General features: G+C 39.4%; 1 protein-coding gene across 2 annotated transcripts in view; it reads right to left on the reverse strand.

Moving 5' to 3' along the window:
* Positions 1-20,219, reverse strand: part of TMEM131 (transmembrane protein 131) — a 184,766-nt gene that overhangs the window by 85,935 nt on the left and 78,612 nt on the right. For both annotated transcript variants that reach the window (XM_084638837.1, XM_084638836.1), the window contains exon 4: positions 8,888-8,956. In XM_084638837.1, the coding sequence (XP_084494963.1) occupies positions 8,888-8,956 (69 nt within the window). The remainder of the gene's footprint in view (positions 1-8,887; positions 8,957-20,219) is intronic.

Here is a 20,219-nt window from a genome sequence, read left to right on the forward strand (position 1 = left end):
AACCACACCAAGCCACTTAAAAACGTCTGCATTATCTCAGTTTATATTAAACTGTAGAATTGGTTCTCATATTAGCAATGTAGTTTTTATGCAGAATAGTATTTTAAATGCAGTTGCCCTGGCCACCCTTACAAGTTAAATACCTCAGGCAGCTGTAATTTTATTTTTTCCAAAACATGTGATTAGCTCACATGAGTTGGTTCTTAACTATTGAATTCTAAATCAAAAGCTATTTTCATTATTAGAGGTAAGGCTAGTAGCACTCTTCATTATTAAGATTGTCTGACACTTCTCATTACAAGATCCGTTTTCAATCCCTTATAATTTTGCCAAACAGTATGAACTGAAATTTTTTATACCAGGTGTCTGTGTCGAGCTAATTTTTTAATTTCAGCCAAAACAGCTGAGCCCTTCTCCAAAAATTAGGCTAGAGATATATTTTGACTGATTTAAATAATTCTGGGTTCCTTTTCTTTGAAAAGATCTTGTGCCTCTATGCTGTGAAGCAGTGATTTAAAGTTTGTCAGGAAAGTGGGTCTTTCTGTCACGAATGTGTCTTTTGCAGTCCCCAGGAAACTGTATCCACATGTGGCCATGTAATAGACCTTTGGAAAAATGAAGTTCACATGTGCTCAGTACAGACTTGCTATAATTTAGACAGCTAAAAATATGAAGATTCCATCCACACTGAGCACATTCAAGCCTGTAACTGAAGGGAGTAGAGCAGGACTTTCCTTCCAATTGCAGCTCTGAGATGAAGCAGGCCACATCAGGTCCAGGCACTGGAACTGAGAGCAGGGAATCTGTTTCTCCTGTGTTCTCAGTGCCCTCCTTGCTGATGCCCAAGCAGCATGGAGAACGAAACTATCCAATCTGAATGTGGAAGGGGCAATAGCTGGACCAGAGAAGGGGGGAAGGGGAAGAGTGAAAATTGGGAGCCAGTGGGGACAGATAAGATTGGGATGGGGAGCTAGTGAGGGACTGAGTTTGGATGAGGAGCCAGAAGAGAGGATTAGAACAAGCAGCCAGTAAGGAGCTGGGGAGACTGAAATTGGATGAGAAGCCTGTAGGCTGGGAACATGGGTAGCAGTGGAAGAGATCAAACATAGAGCGGGCGTAGAGGGGACAGAGAGGAAGGTGTGCTGAGAATGGAATTGGGAGCAGGACTGGCCTCATTGTGCAAGCACACTGGGATGGGAAGCCTGAAGAATGAGATCAGAACAGGAGCCTGGCGTGGGAAAGACTATTGGACAGGAGTAAAATGTTTGTGGGGAGAGAAACAGGCAGAAGAGTCTGCCCACTAGAGCAGGGGTTCTCAACCTTTTCCTTTCTGAGGCCCCAGAATATGCGGCCCAAAAACTCTATGGCCCAACTGTGCCACAACTGTCTTTCTGCATATAAAAGCCAGGGCTGGCATTAAAGGGTAGCAAGCAGGGCAATTGCCTGGGGCCCATGCCACAGGGGGCCCCACAAAGCTAAGCTGCTCAAGCTTCAGCTTGAGGCCTGGGTGGTGAGGCTCCGGATGGTGGGGCTTTGATTTTCTGCCCTGGACCCCAGTGAGTCTGATGCCAGTCCTGCTTGGTGGACCCCCTAAAACCTCCTTATGGGCCCTGGACTCTTGGTTGAGAACTGCTGCACTAGAGCACACTCCCTTCCAGAGCCTGGAATGGAACCCGGGATTCCTTAGTCTCACCATTCCTCTGCTGTCAGCAAGTATGTGAAACCTACTGGCAAGGTGTATATCTCATCCCCCTCAAATGATGGTCCATATAGAGGATGACAACCTACTACTGCTAGCAATTACTATGTTAGCTCAAACAGTAGAAGTCTGTGAGGTGGATCAAAGGTTCCAACTCTGCTGATGACCCATGTGGAGGTCGTTATGTGACAATGTAATTTGTTTTTTTCAGTTTAAAAAAAACCCTAGGAAATAGCACACAAAAAACTACATTAAAAGATTAAGGTTGCAAAGTCAAGCACTTAAAAGTTAAGTGAGAACCACCCATTATGTGCAGTGAAAAAGGCAGGACCGCTAAGAAAAAAAAATGTGATCATGTAATTAAGACTATCATAATGAATACACAGGAGGGGGCCAAATTAAGTTTATGCAGACAGTCTTAATTTTGGCATTCCCCAGTTTGAGTGCTTGACTTTGCTACCTTAATGTTTTTTAAACATAGTTTGTGTGTGTTTAATAGAAGGATAAGGTGTTCATTGTTTTCTGACTGTTGTTTACCATACCGTTACAAGTTTCAATGCCCTAGGAATTCATGATTTATCCAATGCTACCTCAAATACTTGGGAGAAGCTCTCTGTAAACATCTGCAAAGCCATCTCATTATTCTCTTTCAAATCTCTCAAAAAACTCTCCTTTGCTGTGATGCTACAAAAAAACCTTGACAGGGGTTAGGCCACTAGTGTGCAGAGCCACTGACTATCATGCTGACCAATATTGTCTCATTGTTTCCTTGTACTCTGTCTATCCATTTTAGGTCTCTTGCCTTAGATTATAAGCTTACTGGGGCAGGGGATGTCTTTCTGTGCTGTGTTTGTACGATGAGGTTTTGATCCATGACTAGGCCCCTATGGCAAAAACAACAGATACCACTGATTACAAGAGATGTCACGTTTGGGCAGAAATTGTGTGCCTCAACTTATTACCTGAATAAGACAGCTACTGAATAGTGCATTGAGAACTGCATAGAACATAAAAGACTGCTACAACTCTTTACAGAAGGTAATGACAGATCTATTTCTTGTCTCTGTCTGGCAGAAGGGAAGAATGATACACTGAGTGGGTTGGTACAGAATTAAACAATAATAATTCTGACAAGATTAACTTCAATTTATTATTTAAACCCATATTGTATTAAGTGAGAATAAAGTATTTATGCAAAAAAGGATATTCTGAGGTCAAATAAATACTTTCACAAAGCTTATTAACAGCACAAGTCTTCTTGATAAAATTGATTATACTCTATCTACAAATAACATTTCAAAGACATGCATACAAAGAATGGATTCTAGTGCAATATTTTAAAAATGTATTTTGTACATATGTTCAAGTCTGTGCATTTAATCTTCTATGCATGACCCCAGGGAAGTCAGGTGAGACTCTGGTCCAGTAATTTGAACTGTAGTTGTCTGTTTGAGACAATACAAGCGATTCAAAAACCCAGCCCATTTCAATCTTTCATAGCTGTGTTAGTCTTTTAATACCACGAGGATTTTTAAAAACACAGTAAAAATGTAATGTCACTAATGAAAACAGATGTAACTGAATACACACAAGTTTGCTAGGAAGGAACCATTTTATTTCATTTATTACAGCTATCCTTTTCACTAGGAATAGTATCTAACTCAATTAAATTGAAATCAGATTACTTAATGAACTTACTACTCAACAATAAGGATGCTGAATCTGGCTCTTTAGTTGTAGATCAGAAATTAGACTGAAAAACATCCATCAACTCTCAATTACTGGATTCAAGATATAACTTAAGTAGTCAGACATTTGTTGTCCAATGACAAAGAGGGCTGATTAATTCCAATAAGTAATTCTCATGCAAAACATTTAACCTGGAGCTAAGGTTGTAAATACCTATGTATTGTTTTAGGAGGGACAGAAGGACATTGACCATTGAGAATATGTATCTTTAGAAAATTACAGCAAACATCAGAAAGCCTCAAAATCCAAAATTAAGACGACATTCAAAGAAATCAAAAGTATTACAATGTCTGGAAATGTACAGTTATGGACACTCAGACATGGACACTACCCCTATCCAGTGCCAGCCTTCCTCTGTGTGCATGCAATGTGCCTTATATGTATGATGGATGAGAAATTTGTACAAGGACTTCAAAGTAGCTATATATCCACGGACTGCAGATTAACAAGTGCTCTGACAAAAGCTCTCTTAATATATACATTTAAGTAAAAATAAAAAGCCTATACTGTATTGGATAATTACAGTAACATACATCGCATCATGTACTCCTGGCTTTACCATGTAGTTATTAAATGATAAAAATATAAGTAAACACATGTACTGAATCCTGGATGTTTGAGTTGACACAGCATACCACTCACTCAAATAAAAGATATTATTCAACATTGTATGGCCAAATTTTCAAGCAAGATCTCAGCTGAGAATGGTACAACTTCGGGCCTGCTATTCATGTTTTTTCCATGCAATTCAGTGCCGTCATAAAAATGGAAATCCAGTTTGAAAAATCAGGCCAGTAATGAGATACACCATATTTATACATTTCTCTTAAAAAGCCAAGATCTAAAATTCAAACTTATATGGGGTATTCAAAGACTGTATGGGCTATTTTCAAAGGATAAACAAATAACTGAATATATAAACATACAGCATATACATCTGCTGTGATATAAATAGAACTGTGTTTTTTTTTAAAAAAAAACAAACAAACACAAGGTAGTTTTAAGTTGACCCAAAGCCATCTGCAAATTTACCAAATAATATTGGCCAAAACTTTTTCGACACTTTGATACCATTTACAAAATGACATGAAGAGGAGATGGTGGTGCCTCCTTATAACTTTTAGCCCAGTGGTTTTATCGCTCACCTGGGACATAGAATAATTGGTGTTCACTAATGAATGACACAATTAATAGGCATTTGGCTAGGGGAAAAGTGAGACTGATTCTCTAGCCTGGTGGCTAAGGCACTCACCCAGGAGGTGGGAGACCCAAATTCAAGTCCCTACTCCAATGACTATTTATAAAAACCAGAACACATTCAACATGAGAGAGAGAGAGATCTGCCCCAGAATATCCTATAGCCCTGTTGCTAGGGCATGCTCCTGAGAAATGGGAGACCCAAATTCAAACCCTTCTTCACATCAGGAGAGCGTGACCTACATCCCAGGTGAATGCACTGGGCTAACTGCCAGCCTCATTTTGTGAGTATAGTCCTTTAAAAATGCCTAAAACAAAATGTTTTGGATCAAATTAAACATGTTTCATTCAGCCCAAAACAGGGGCTTTTGTTTGGCTGGTTTTTTCCTGCAATTTTTATATTCAGGTTGACTCCAGATTTTTTTTTCACGACTTTTTGGACCCGCCAGCAAATCCAGACATCAGTTATTCGTCCAGCTCTAATATATCCATCATTCCATCACTCTGAAGGCAAATTTTCCATTAAGACTACATACTTACAAAAAACAAAAAACAACAAACATTTACATGATGAAGTCATGAGAACACAATAATCTTGTATCCAGATCCAATACAGGAAATGTAGGTCTAGAATAGCTTTTAGGAGACAAACTGATATTTCATTTTCTGGATTGCCACCAGACACTAACAGAGCAAATTTTAACCATTCCATACCAACATTAGCTTTCTAATTATTAAGAAAAAATATTGCAATCCTTTGGCAAAATCTGACTACACCCAACCATGATTTAGATGTCAAGTATTTTATGTCATGGGAGGCATGTGTCAGCTTATGAACAAAGTAAATGTTCCTCGTTTCTTTAACACATTACTTCCCTGAGTTATAGTCAGGGCTGGATTTACACCTTATGGACCCCTAGGCACAGCATTTTCAACGCCCCTGCTGCCTCCAGCTGATCTTCATTTTGCAGACAGTTTTAGAAAGATAAGGCGTCCCTAGAACACCAACACCCTTAGGCACGTGGTTACTGTGCCTACTTGAAAATCCAGCCCTGGTTATAGTCTACTTTGTTCTGATGTTCCAAGATGAATTTTATGCTGAACTCTCACACGTCTTATTCTTCTGAATGCTAGTAATTACACAGACATTGTGCTTTATGAAAACATTTATTGATAAAGAAATTCTCTGAATTTCTATCTTTCCCTTTTGAACTATTAACTGATTTTGGACAAGATTTCAAACCTGTGTGCCTCAAGGTTAAATTCCCAATCCCTATTTAGGCACTTAAATAGAAGTGGTTTAATTTTTAGTAACTCAAGCTTCCACTAAAGCCAAATGGCAGGTCACTTCTCTTTGTGTACATAAACATGCCTTAGCTTTAGGCAGCCAGTTTTGAAGTGACTGGCCTATATTTTTGAAGCCAAGCAAGCTTTTTGTTTTAACTGATATAAAAAAGTGCTCAAACATTTTCTCCACTAATGATACAGTCCTACTAAAATTTTAACAAATCTATCATAATAGCAGACCATTGTCTTCTGCCTAAATTTATAATCGCAGCAAAGCATTTAAAAACTTTCTACAGCAGGTAAATATATTTAACATATTTGTATTTTTAAAAAGTGAAGAGAACATTTAACGAACCAGTGACACATATGCTCCCATTACAACTTTTAACTGAGAAATTTCCGCATTCAGTTAAAAAGCCCACATCATTTGGCACTAATTCTATACAATTGCACATGTCCTTTGCATATCATAAACTTGCACAGTTTTGGCAGTGTTTCAGATCTATATTAACTGGACTTGTTTCAAAGTGACAGAGTTCTAGAAGGATAGATTTATGTAAAAACCACCTGAACCATAATGAAGAGCAAACTTACTAGAACGAACATTTAAGACATAAGTTTTAAGGCTAAAACACTGATATTTTATATTTATATTCATATTTTTATGACAAATATAGATATTCAGTACTTCCAAAACAAAAAAAATTTGGAAGTTCACATAACTCATTTAATTTCCTTCAGATGTGCATACAGAAAATCATTTTAAAAGCAAGATTTTTCTACAAAGGTGTAGAAGCAATTAACATTATGATAAAAAGCTGCATAAAAATAAACTTCAACTGTTAAAAGAATGCTGTGTATTCACTACAAATCAAAACTTCTTCAGGAATTCCCCCGTACATTTACTTTATTCTTATTCAGTAACTAAGACCATATAATCAAACCTGTGTCATAGAAAAAAAGTTATCTAGATGAGCAGTCTTTAAACTTACTGAATTTAGAAGTTCTTGCACTGCATTATTTATATGAATGATATTCAATCAAATTTTGTGGTTATAGCAGAGATGTGACTAACACGGCACTTTTGTACTGGACAGTTTTGCTTAAACATCATAATAAGTAAATAACTACAGTTAGTTTTCTGACCATGACCACATACTGATATTTAAAAATTATGAAAGTTCCCAAACCAAAGTACTGAAATATAGACAAACCTAAGATGGTTGATTAGCTTCTCTTACAAGTTCTTTTTGTAACAATGTGTTAATATAAATGTGGCATATTAGCTGTAGTCTGTTGTTCACTGCACTGACAAAGGCCATGGAATAAAATATAAAATATCAGGGTTCGAAGAGACCTCAGGAGGTCTTCTAGTCCAATCCCCTGCTCAAAGCAGGACCAATCCCCAACTAAATCATCCCAGCCAGGGCTTTGTCAAGCCTGACCTTAAAAACCTCTAAGGAAGGAGATTCCACCACCTCCCTAGGTAACCCATTCCAGTGCTTTACTGCCCTCCAAGTGAAAAAGTTTTTCCCCAATATCCAACCTAAACCTCCCCCACTGCAACTTGAGACCATTACTCCTTGTTCTGCAATCTGCTAGCACTGAGAACAGTCTAGATCCATCCTCTTTCAGGTAGTTGAAAGCAGATATCAAATCCCCCCTCATTCTTCTCTTCTGCAAACTAAATAATCCCAGTTCCCTCAGCCTCTCCTCATAAGTCATGTACTCCAGCCCCCTAATTATTTTTGTTGCCCTCCACTGGACTCTTTCCAATTTTTCCACATCCTTCTTGTAGTTTGGAGCCCAAAACTGGACACAGTACTCCAGATGAGGCCTCACCATTGTCGAATAGAAGGGAATCATCACATACCTCATCTGCTGACAATGCTCCTACTTACACTGTCCAAAATGCTGTTAGCCTTGTTGGCAACAAGGGTACACTGTTGACTCATATCCAGCTTCTCGTCCACTGTAACCCCTAGATCCTTTTCTGCAGAACTGCTGCCTAGCCACTCGGTTCCTAGTCTGTAGTGGTGCATGGGATTCTTCGTCCTAAGTGCAGGACTCTGCACTTGTCCTTGTTGAACCTCATCAGATTTCTTTTGGCCCAATCCTCTAATTTGTCTAGGGCCCTCTGTATTCTATCCCTACCCTCCAGCATATCTACCACTCCTCCCAGTTTAGTGTCATCTGCAAACTTGCTGAGGGTGCAATCCACACCATCCTCCAGATTAAATGAAGTTATTGAACAAAACCAGCCCCAGGACCGACCCTTGGGGCTCTCTGCTTGATACCAGCTGCCAACTAGACATGGAGCCATTGATCACTACCTGTTGAACCCAATGATCTAGCCAGCTTTCTATCCACCTTATAGTCCATTCATTCAGCCCATACTTCTTTAACTTGCATTAATACTTGTAAAATAAAGCACTTTCATATAGCTTTAATGTTTAGCGACTTATTTACTATAAAAGGGAGAAGGATAATTCCATGTGCATAGGGTATTCCTGGCAACCACTTTGACAAAATATATACATGACTCCCTTTCCCTCCATAGGTTAACAAATAACTCAGGATCAGCATAATATTCCAGCTTGGACAGGCAAAAACTTCCACTATTTTCCCCGATACTCCTCTACATACCCCACATTGTGCCATTACTCTTTCCTACAAATAGGAAGTAATCCAGCTAGCTTCACTGTAGCATGCAATGAAAGCAGACTCTGCTTAAAACAAACTATTCCTCCACATCTTAGACCAACTGTACAAAACAAGTCAACAGCCTAGTTTTAGCTACGAGTCAAAGATGGTCAATATCCCATGGTGACGAGTATAGCTAGGCCAGCTGCAATAATGCATATACTTAAGTTCTGCCCATCAAGTATGTGTGTTGTTTAGGTTAGTTTTTGTATTGGTCTAACTAGGACAGAAATTAAAAGCTTCCCAACTTACTGTTCATGGAAATCCAGCATCGGTGGTTCAAACCGGATAGGTCTGCAATTCCCCCGATACAGAGATACACTGTGGGGGAAAAAAAATAAGGCTCTAACAGAAGTAGCAACAACAAATACATTTTCTCTCCACACATCTCAATTCCTCTTTTCCTATCAAGTAATTTCTGGAGGCTAGTACTGTTATAATTACTTTAGATGAAGGAAGAATTTAACAAATTTGTCCAACCAGTGACGTTCATATTACATTTACTCAAGTTGTTACTGTGCAGTGCTTCAGTGCATACATTTATGAATAAACTCACTGGATGATTTTAAGCGAACAGATCTGAAAATTATTTTGAATGCAGTCTATCAAATGAAGAGACAAACAGGATTATGTTATGCTAAGACTATACATTTTAAATGGTTTAAGCTAACATTTTAATTTTCCCCCCCACAATTATATCCATTCCAATATAAACAAAATACCAAGATGAAACATTAGGGAAATACATCAATGTCCACGCACATATGTCCATTAGGACATATGACAATATTTCATGCACATATGATTGGTCTCTTACAGACCCAAATCCACATGTTACAAAGAGGAACAAGAAGGAAGAGTAATTAATTTCAAATTGAAATTGAACTTGGCTTGCTGACCCCAAAATATTTTATTTCACTTTGAATGAAACAGATGTGATTGAATTGGAACTGCTCTGTAATTTATGAATACTGTATGCTAACCTGGTCATTGCTTTAGCGTACAACTATATTGGTTTAGTTTAAAAGGGAGTTGTAAGAAAAACAAGCAGGAAGGGGGAAAATGGCTCAAAATAAGCCACTTCTCAGCAAAACAGGAAAAGGCCTGGGAACCAGAAAATCAAGGGAACTGTGGCAGGTTTTAAAGAAAGAATCCTCTCAAGGGAAGAGGGGAGTTGTTCCGAGGAACTACACAGAGGCAGACAGTTTCTGGGGGTGTCTGAAGAAGTTAGCACTGACTAGATAACTAATGGAATGTTAAAGCATATTATACTCTTCAGCCACTAGGTGGCATCGTGTATAACAGAGTAGAACCTCAACCTTACAAATACCTTGAGAATGGAGGTAATCGTAACTCTGAAATGTTCGTAACTAAACAAAACGTTACATTGGGGTAATGTAACACAGGGCCTGGTCTATGAGTGGGAAAATTGTGGATTTGTATCCCAAGATAGGTAAAGGCCCCTGACACCTGAGGGAGTGCCATTAGAGAGACCAGAAAAGGGACAGTAGTGCAACTAGCCCTGTAATTGTGACAATGGGATTTGAAAAGAAATTGTGCACTTAATGAGAACTTAAGTCTCATTGTACTTCGATGAAAAGCTAAATATTGATCAAATTTAAGGGCATATGTCCACATTCCAACCACAGTGTAGTTGGGGAACCGATTACAAAATTAAAATACCAGACAGAATTTTAACTGTATTTTAGAACCAGATTAAAGCCTTGGCCATGACCAATCAGTAATATGTTTGCAAAACCAATGAAGTCTTAGCAATATGAACCCTCAGCAAAGATCTAACAGCTGAGTGCTGAAGTGAGAAGTGGGGAGTGGCCATGTCAGAAAATTAGCAAGGCTCTACTGTGTAACTAAGCCACTTGCAGGTGGTCATGACTGACAGAGTGGTTGCGCATATTCATAGCTGATTTAAAATTCAGCCATTAAGAAGTTACAGAGATGCCATAATGCAGTTTTTTAAGTTTTATTCTAACCCACACAATATAGTTTCAAAACGTAGTGCCCACCTTTCTCAGATAACTATCTCAATGCAAATTGCTCAACATTGCAATATAAAACCTTCTTTGGACCCATATACTTCTCTCAGTTTACTGCTTCCGCTCCAACTGTGCTATTTTAAAACAGTATAACAAATTTGCTCCAAAGGAGACAAGCTTGGCCTTTCTGCTATGAAGATAGTTATTAGTACTGGCTGCAACTACTCTCCTACATGGATTTTAAAATAGTTTTGAATTGTAATCTAAAGCAATCTTTTTGGTATAATATGGTTTGGAACTAGTGGCGCTCTAAGGGATAACTCAATAACTTGTCAGGAGGCCATGTCTGGGGGCAGGGCTGGAAAAGAACGTTTCTCCACGCCCCCTGAGTCTGGGGACCTCTGGGTTACAGTTTGCTCACTTTTTGACTATTTTCTTCACAACCATAATGGCTAGAGACTTTTAAATGAAAAGAAAAATTCTGGAGAACAAGATAGTAGCAACAGGGTCACATTCTGTGATACTCTACCTAATTTGAGCCCTAGCCCTCTATGCGGTTAGAGGAGCTTTAGACATTTTAAAATAATTTCTTTTGCCAATGATCTTTTCTGAATCCTAATTTCCCCCAAGTGTGTATTCTAAGGCATCTGGATTCAGAGCCTATTTTTCTTCAGTTCCAGAAGGGTATAAACAAACAGGAATTAATGGAGAAAATTCATAGAAGAGTAACAAAGGTGACTAGGACCCTAAAGGGACAGACTGATGAAGAAAGAAATTAATACAGTTTGGTTAAACAAAGAAAAGTGAAAACGGCATATAATGGTCTACATTTGTAGGGTTAAACTCCAATGGTTTACCTCAATATCTTAAACTGTAACTAAGAATAATTAAATGAAAAGAGTACCAGGAAAAACATCTCAACAGTAAAGTCCATGACTGTGGTATAGTCTTTCAATAGAAGGAGTTGAAGTACTATTTCTTGTACAGTGTTTATAACTAGACTGAACAGGAGTCTAAGAAAATATACAACAGGGATCAAATTCTACATTGGCATGAAGAATGCACTACATGTCCCAGTAGATTTTCTCCCTCTCTAATTTTTTAGATGTAATAGCCTCTGAGACTGTCTGGAGCTACCTATCTACTCACCCAAATCATTTCTTATGCAATGATAAGAGCCTTAAAGAAGCCAGCTGTTTAAGTGTTTTATTAGAACTATATAGACCTCAGATTTACGCTAGAGTTTGCTCACCAAAATGAGGCATTTATGACTAGGGAATCCATTTCAACTCTAAGGTAATATGAAAATTGAATTCAAAAGAAAGAGTGGCTTAGAGCAGGGGTCTCAAACTTGCAGCTCGCAAACTTCCCCCATGTGGCCCATGGGGCTCCAGCAGTTTTGGGGGCCGGGTCTCTCCCTTGGCCCTATCTGCTGCCCCCAGGAGCCCCCCACAGGTGATTTAAAATGGCCTGGAGCCCCGGCAGCGCAACAGAGCTGAGCAGCATCTGCCTGCTCGCTCCACCTGTCTGCTGGCCCCTCCCTGCGGCCCCTGAGCCAAGTGCCCTTGCGGCCAAGCAAGGCTGTGCTTCCATGTGCTGCCCCTGCCCCAAGTGCCCCTGCGGCCAATGGGAAGCTGTGGGGGCAGTGCCTGGGGTGGCAGCACACAGAGGCCCCCCAGCCCGCCCTGCCTTGGAGCCCCAGGTAAGTGCCGCACCCCCCGAACCCGCTCCCAGAGCCTGCACCCCCACCCGTGCCCCAGTCCAGAGCCTGCACCCAGCACCCAAACTCCATCCCAGAGCCTGCACTCCAGACCTCCTCCCCCACCCAAACTCCCTCCCAGAGCCCAGCCTCTGACCCCTTCTGCACCCAAGCACCCTCCCAAACCCTGCACCCCAATCCCCTACCCCAGACCTCCTCCCCCACCCAAACTCCCTCACAGAGCCTTAGGCAGGTTGGGGGCAGAGTTTTGGGGGGCAGGTTCTGGGCGGCATGAGTGACATTCTTGGCCCGCTGGGAGGATTTGAACACTGGCACTGGCCCTAAGGTAAACTGAGTTTGAGACCCCTGCTTTAGAGATTCATTTAAAAGGAAATGTGACTGACCTCTGCAGATATTCACAATTCTCACAGGGTTACACAGATATTAGCAAGGCCATCTTGCAAGGCAAGTATTTTAATACCCATAGTTTAAGTTGTTGAATAGTAGAGTTTTCTGAGAACCTTCTAAAAATGTTAGGATCAAAGAGTGCTTTTTTCGCCCCTCACAATTCTTGACTTTCCTACAGCTGTTAAGAATATCAGAACTAAGAAGCAGACATTTATCCTGGGACATGCCACATTATTGTAGAATGTGACTTTTTCAGATTGCTATATTCTTGAACCCTGGCCCCCTGCCTGCATGGAAAAAACATTTCAAGGCTTCTGACAGTGGGAACAAGGATCACACTGTGGTTATACAGTCCCCCAAAAGTGACTAAAAATGGCACTGAGGTTCCATGTTTACTTCTCAGAGTGCCTTCTACAGCAAGTCAATTCAGCAAGCAATTGGAGGTCTAAAACATAGAAGTCAAGCTATTATTTTGGCTTGGGAGTGAACATTAATATTGATGCTGCAGCTGACACACAGTTAACTCTGTTGATGGTACAAACCAAAAAGTAATTCAGCTAATTCTTCTTCCGCTTCTCAGCTCTGAAGTGTTTGCAGGAATAAAAGGTAGTAGGAGTTATTAGTCACTGAAGCAAACCTATGACTCTCATACATGCAGAAAAACAATTTGTTCAGAAGGTGCAGTTTCTATGTAGCCAATAGACCAGTGGTGCCCAAATTTTTCCTGCCACACCCACTTTGGACAGATTCCACTACTGGTACAGGCCTCTGCCAGTATTGCACAGTTGGCTCAACAGAGGAGCTTGGGTGACGGTGGAAGGTAATTATCACCACTGAAATTTGACCAGGACCTTTTCATGGGGTATTCCAGTGCATCTGTTATGGTGTTTGGACCCTATACAACTGGGAGCTGGAGGAGGACCATCTACCTGACTCAGATGAGATTGCTACCTACTGAGTCACTAATGTCTTTCTGCAGCACCTACATATATTCCTTGAAGGTCTCCAATTAAGTTCTGTCCCAGCCTTGTGAGATCTAATAAGCATACAGCCCAAGGCAGGATGGCTACAGGCCAATTTAAACACAATAGGCAAGTACCCAAACTTTTCTAAACCAGGTAAGTCTCTCCATCTTCCTTATTTTTAACTCGACACTTGTTATTTTTTTAAATATGAAAATGTAGAACTGGGCATCTTGAAAGATTATTCATGCTAATCAGACTCTCCACTGAACAGGCAACATTAGCAGCTGCTATGCACGCATACTGCCATGTAAGGATCTGCTGGAACAGAAATTTGAGATATTTTACGTTGATTTGATTACATGCTAACACTTCTGAATTGCACCAAATGCAATATTTTGGCAACAATTTATTAATAATCATGCTTCAGTGGCATCTAGAACACTATCACATAAAAAAACCACAAAGACCCCCAACAAGAAAGTCTATTTTTGACTCAGTAATAAAATGAAATTATTTATAAACCAATGTCAACCATACTGGGCTGTTTTTGAAAACCTAATATACTAGAACATGAGACAAATGCAAAAATTTCTTGCTTACATTTACAATAAATTTTACTGTAATCATGCTTAAGGGATTTAACAAAAAAAAGTTTTTTACCACACTACTGAAATGATCAATTAAATTTGGTTCTGCTTAGGAGACAGATATACAACTGAGTCCTATCATCAGGGATATTCAGCTATATACAAGAAACTTCTCCAAGCAGACTAATTTGGGCATATTAGATGCAAGGTGCAGTTTCAGTCACTGTGATAATTTAGTACTTGTGGCACCTTAGAGACTAACCAATTTATTTGAGCATAAGCTTTCGTGAGCTACAGCTCACTTCATCGGATGCATACTGTGGAAAGTGTAGAAGATCTTTTTATACACACAAAAGATGAAAAAATACCTCCCCCCACCCCACTCTCCTGCTGGTAATAGCTTATCTAAAGTGATCACTCTCCTTTCAATGTGTATGATAATCAAGGTGGGCCATTTCCAGCACAAATCCAGGGTTTAACAAGAACGTTGGGGGGCGGTGGGGGTGGGATAAGCTATTACCAGCAGGAGAGTGGGGTGGGGGGAGGTATTTTTTCATGCTTTGTGTGTATAAAAAGATCTTCTACACTTTCCACAGTATGCATCCGATGAAGTGAGCTGTAGCTCACGAAAGCTTATGCTCAAATAAATTGGTTGGTCTCTAAGGTGCCACAATTACTCCTTTTCTTTTTGCGAATACAGACTAACACGGCTGTTACTCTGAAACCTATGATAATTTAGAGAATCTGCCTATATAAACTACATGAATTCAGACTGATGTTTTGAAACTGCTGTATCATTTCATGCCTCAGTGTATGTCGTATCAACTATGTTAAGAGAGACACAGGAAGCTTGGTTAGGAAAGAGAATCAGAGAGGCATGCTTTCACAGCAGAGAGGTCTTGTTTAACTGAGTGACCAGCTAAGGAAGAAGAAAGGAAGCCAGGTGCAAAGGACAGAGAGGGAGAGACTATGTGCAGACAGTGGGATCCTGGATTCCACTGGGGACACTGACTTAAACCCAAAAAAATCTCAAGAGTGCTGAGGAAACTGAGGTGGGGAAGTGCAAGTAGGTGTTCTGTTTTTCCTGTATCTGTGTATTTCTTCAGTGCAGATGAGGATTTTAAGCATAAAACTTCTTAGTAGAATTTCATATTTTACACAGACTTTCTACTAACTACTGGAAAACTAAAGGAACAAGTAGAGAACATCCACGTTAACAATTTAAAAACTCACTTTCTTCTCATTTTAAAGAATGAGTAAAATGTAAAATACATCTGATTTAAATATTTTCAGTGTTGATTAAAATTGATTTAAAAAAGTCATTTTTATTCCACTCTGATCTGATAGGACAAACAGCACCCAAATTTTTGGTACTTATATTTGACTGATCTACTTTTGATGCATGCAGGGAAGTGACAGATGGGAGAAATACTTGAATTTATGCAGTTTCTTACAGAATATAAGTGCCTAAATGCGACAATACATTCACAAATGCTGCAACACATCAATAAATTTTTTTTATTCTACAGATTTCAAAGCACAGGTAGAAGTAGTTACAAAAATGTGTGTCCTTTTAGAGGTGACTACACACGAGAACAACTTTAGTTATACACTGATGGTTTGCTTAGTCTCACAGAGCAGGCAAATAGTCCACAAGTAGTTTACTATAGGCATTAGATAATCAGCTGGTCTAACTGGCTAGATACCAGTTTTTCAATTCTTGGATTTCTGCCTGTAAAGTTAGGGATTCTATTTGCAAGGGCATATTGAGGACATTTAACTTTACTTTTAATTAAAATCAAGCTGGTGAGCACTAATTAGCAATGTTTTAACATACTAGAATTCATTTTCCAATTATATTTGTATATGGAGTGCCAGTAATATTCTCATGCATTATACAAAAACAATTACATAATCCCTGCCCCAAGTAGTTTACAGTCTAGTTCAGACAATATACTAGGTAACGCTACAAGCTTCAGTTTGCACAAAAGTCTTGCAGGGTTACCATTATAAGGTCTTGCAGAAGGAATGTCGAGATTTGAAGGAGAAGATGATTATCTGGAACATGAGAGAGGAACTGTTCCAACCATAAGGAACAACACACAAGAAGGTGCAAAGAAAAACTGTGGGAGAATATTGGGAACTTTAAGGAGAAAGGGTTGAGTGGAACAGGAATAAACAGAGAGAGGTATATATAGTAGGAGGAGCCATCCAGGGCCTGGAAGGATTAGAACAGAAGACTTACTCTGTTGCAGATGACAATAAGAAAGCAGAAGAGGTATTGAAAGAGGAAGCACCAAGAAAGGTAGTCTAATATTTTATGTGGGAAGACAGGCTAAAATTAAAGTTTCATACAGCAGGTTTTAATTAAAAAACAAAATTTTGACAAAGATACCACCATCAAAACCACCACAAAGCAAATTAGTTGCCTCAATACCATCCTCACTAGTGCAGTATGCTGCCCCCTGCACAAGCTATGGTAGTACAGGCTCACTAAATTCATATTGCTACCATTTGTATTATCATAATACCCAGAATCCCAATCAAGATCAGGGTGGCATAAAAACTCATTAGTGAGTCCATGCCTTGTTTCATTACTCAAGGTAAATATCAAATGTGTATGCCTAACATCAAGTTTTAATTTAGTTTCACTTAGCCAACAAATGAAACTATTTTGCTTTTAGTTCTTCTCCCTTACGATACTATCAGGACTGATGCTATGAATTAAGCTAGTATTTGAGTTTAGTTTAATCTTAAGTGATAATATAAGAACACTAGAATGATAATACTGGGCCAGACCAATTGTCCATCTATCCCACTATCCTGTTTTCTGACAGTCCAGATGCTTCAGAGAGAATGAACAGAACAGGGCAATAATCGAATAATCCATCCCCTGTTGTCCAGCACCTAGCAGTCAGAGGTTTCGGGACACCCAGAGCACGGGGTTGTGTTCCTGACAATCTTGGCAAATACCTTTGAAGAACCTGTTGTCCATGCTTTTATCTTGTGGCCAGGGGATGTTTGGAAGGCCAAAACAAGAAAGAGGATCAAAAAGGAATTAGATAAATTCATGGAAGATGCCTATCAATGGCTATTAGTTAAGATGGTCAAGGATGCAACCCCATGCTCTGGGTTTCCCTACCCTCTGATTGCCAGAAGTTGGGTGTGGATGACAGGGGATGGATCACTTGATGGTTACTTGTTCTATTCATTCCCTCTGAAGAGCCTGGCATTGGCCACTGTCTGAAGACATGATACTGGGCTGACCCAGTATAGCCATTCTTATGTTATTTCTTTTTTTAATTCAGTTATATTTTTGGCCTTCACAACATCCTCTGGCAAAAAGTTCCACAGGTTTACTGTGCGTTGTGTGAAGTAGTACTTCCTTTTGTTTGTTTTAAACCTGCTGCCTATTAATTTCATTTGGTCACCCCTAGTTCTTGTGTTATGAGAAGGAGTAAACAACACTTCCTTATTCACTTTCTGCACACCATCATGTTATAGACTGCTATCATTTGTTCCCCCCTCCCCATCTCTTTTCTAAAATGAAAAGTCCTAATCTTTTTAATCTCTTCTCACAGGGAAGCTGTTCCACACCCCTAATAATTTTTGTTGTCCTTCTCTGTACCTTTTCCAATTCTAATAATTTTTTTAGATGGGGTAACAAGAATAGCATGCAGTATTCAAGGTTTGGGCATACCATTGATTTATATACTGGCATTATGATATTTATTGTCTTATTATCTATCCCTTTCCTAACGGTTCCTAACATTGTTAGCATTTTGACTGCTGTGGCATATTGGGCAGATGTTTGCAGATAACTATACATGGGGACTCCACGATCTCTTTCTTGAATGGTAACAGCTAATTTATAATCCATCCTTTTGTAAGTAAAGATGGGATTAGGTTTTCCAATGTGCATTACTTTGCATTTATCAACATTAAATTTCATCTGCCATTTTATTTCCCCACCATCCAGTTTTGTGAGATTCCTTTGTAACTCTTTGCAGTCTGCCTTGGACTCAACTATCTTCAGTAAATTTGTATTGTCTGCAAACTTTGCCACCTCACTGCTTACCCCTTTTTCCAGATCATTTATGAATATGTTGAACAGCCTTGGTCCCAGTGCAGATCCCTATAGGGCATCATTATTACATCCCTCCATTCTGAAAAATGACATTTATTCCTACCCTTTTTTTTCTGCCTTTTAACCAATTACTGATCCATGAGAGGACCTTCCCTCTTATCCCATGACTGCTTACTTTGCTTAAGAGCCTTTGATGAGAGACCTTGTCAAAGGGTTTCTAAAAGTCCAAGGACACTATATCCACTGGATCACCCTTTTCTACGTATTTGTGGACCCTTAAAGAATTCTAATAGATTGGTGAGATATGATTTCCCTTTATAAAAGGCATGTTGACACTTCCCCACCAAATCATATTCATCTATGTGTCTGATAATTCTGTTTTTTACTACAGTTTCAACCAATTTGCCTGGTACTGAAGTTAGGCTTATCAGCCTGTGTCATAAATATAAAGGGAAGGGTAAACATCTTTAAATCCCTGCTGGCCAGAGGAAAAACCCTTTCACCTATAAAGGGTTAAGAAGCTAAAATAACCTCACTGGCACCTGACCAAAATGACCAATGAGGAGACAAGATACTTTCAAAGCTGGAGTGGGGACAAAGGGTCCTCTCTGTCTGTGTGATGCTTTTGCCGGGACCAGAGCAGGAATGCAGGTCAGAACTCCTGTAAAGAGTGAGTAAGCAATCTAGTTAGATATGTGTTAGATTCTGTTTTGTGTAAATAGCTGATAAAATAAGTTGTGCTGAATGGGATGTATATTCCTGTTTTTGTGTCTTTTTATCATTTAAGGTTTTGCCTAGAGGGACTCTCTATGGTTTGAATCTGATTACCCTGTAAGGTATTTACCATCCTGATTTTACAGAGGTGATTCTTTTACTTTTTCTTTAATTAAAATTCTTCTTCTAAGAACCTGATTGCTTTTTTCATTGTTCTTAAGATCCGAGGGTTTGGGTCTGTGTTCACCTATGCAAATTGGTAAGGACTTTTATCCAGCCTTCCCCAGGAAAGGGGGTGTAGTGCTTGGGGGGGGGGGGAGACGTTTCCAAGTGGGCACTTCCCCTGTTCTTTGTGTAACAGTTTGGTGGTGGCAGCTTTTAACCTAAGCTGGTAAGAATAAGCTTAGGGGGTCTTTCATGCAGGTCCCGACATCTGTACACTAGAGTTCAGAGTGGAGAAGGAACCTTGACAGCCTTTAATTGCCAAGATTGCCTCTGGAGTCTTCTCTTAAAAATTATCAAATCCTCCAGTCATCTGGTACAGCAGCTGATTCAAGTGATATGTTATATTCCACAGTTAGTAGTTCTGTAATTTCATATTTGAGTTCCTTCAGAACTCCTGGTGAATACATACCATCTGGTCCCAGTGACTTACTCTTTAATTCATCAATCTGTTCCTAAGTCTCCTCTATTGACACCTCAATCTGGGACAGTTCCATTCTTTTTAGGTCACAAATCTGAGGATCAGGAGTGGGGATCTCCCTCACATCCTCTGCTGTGCAGACTGATATAAAGAATTAATTTAGCTTCTCTGCAATGGCATTATCTTCCTTGAGTGCTCTTTAGCACCTTCCTGCTATTGATGTATAATATTTTTGTTTGTTGTTAAGATGTCTTACTAGTTGCTCTTTAAATTCTTTTTTCGCCTAACTCTACTTTTACATTTGACTTGCCACAGTTTACACCCCTTCCTATTTTCCTAACTACGATTTTATTTCCAATTTTTAACCAAGGCTTTTTGCCTCTAATGGCCTCTATCACTCTGTTGTTTAGCCTATCCCCCAAAAAACTCTTCTGCCCACACCCACAAACATGCATTTTTTAATGTTGGTTTACCCAAATATGAAATG

This window comes from Lepidochelys olivacea, assembly GCF_965140295.1.
Source record: "Lepidochelys olivacea isolate rLepOli2 genome assembly, chromosome: 1".
NCBI classification, from domain to species: Eukaryota; Metazoa; Chordata; order Testudines; family Cheloniidae; genus Lepidochelys; species Lepidochelys olivacea.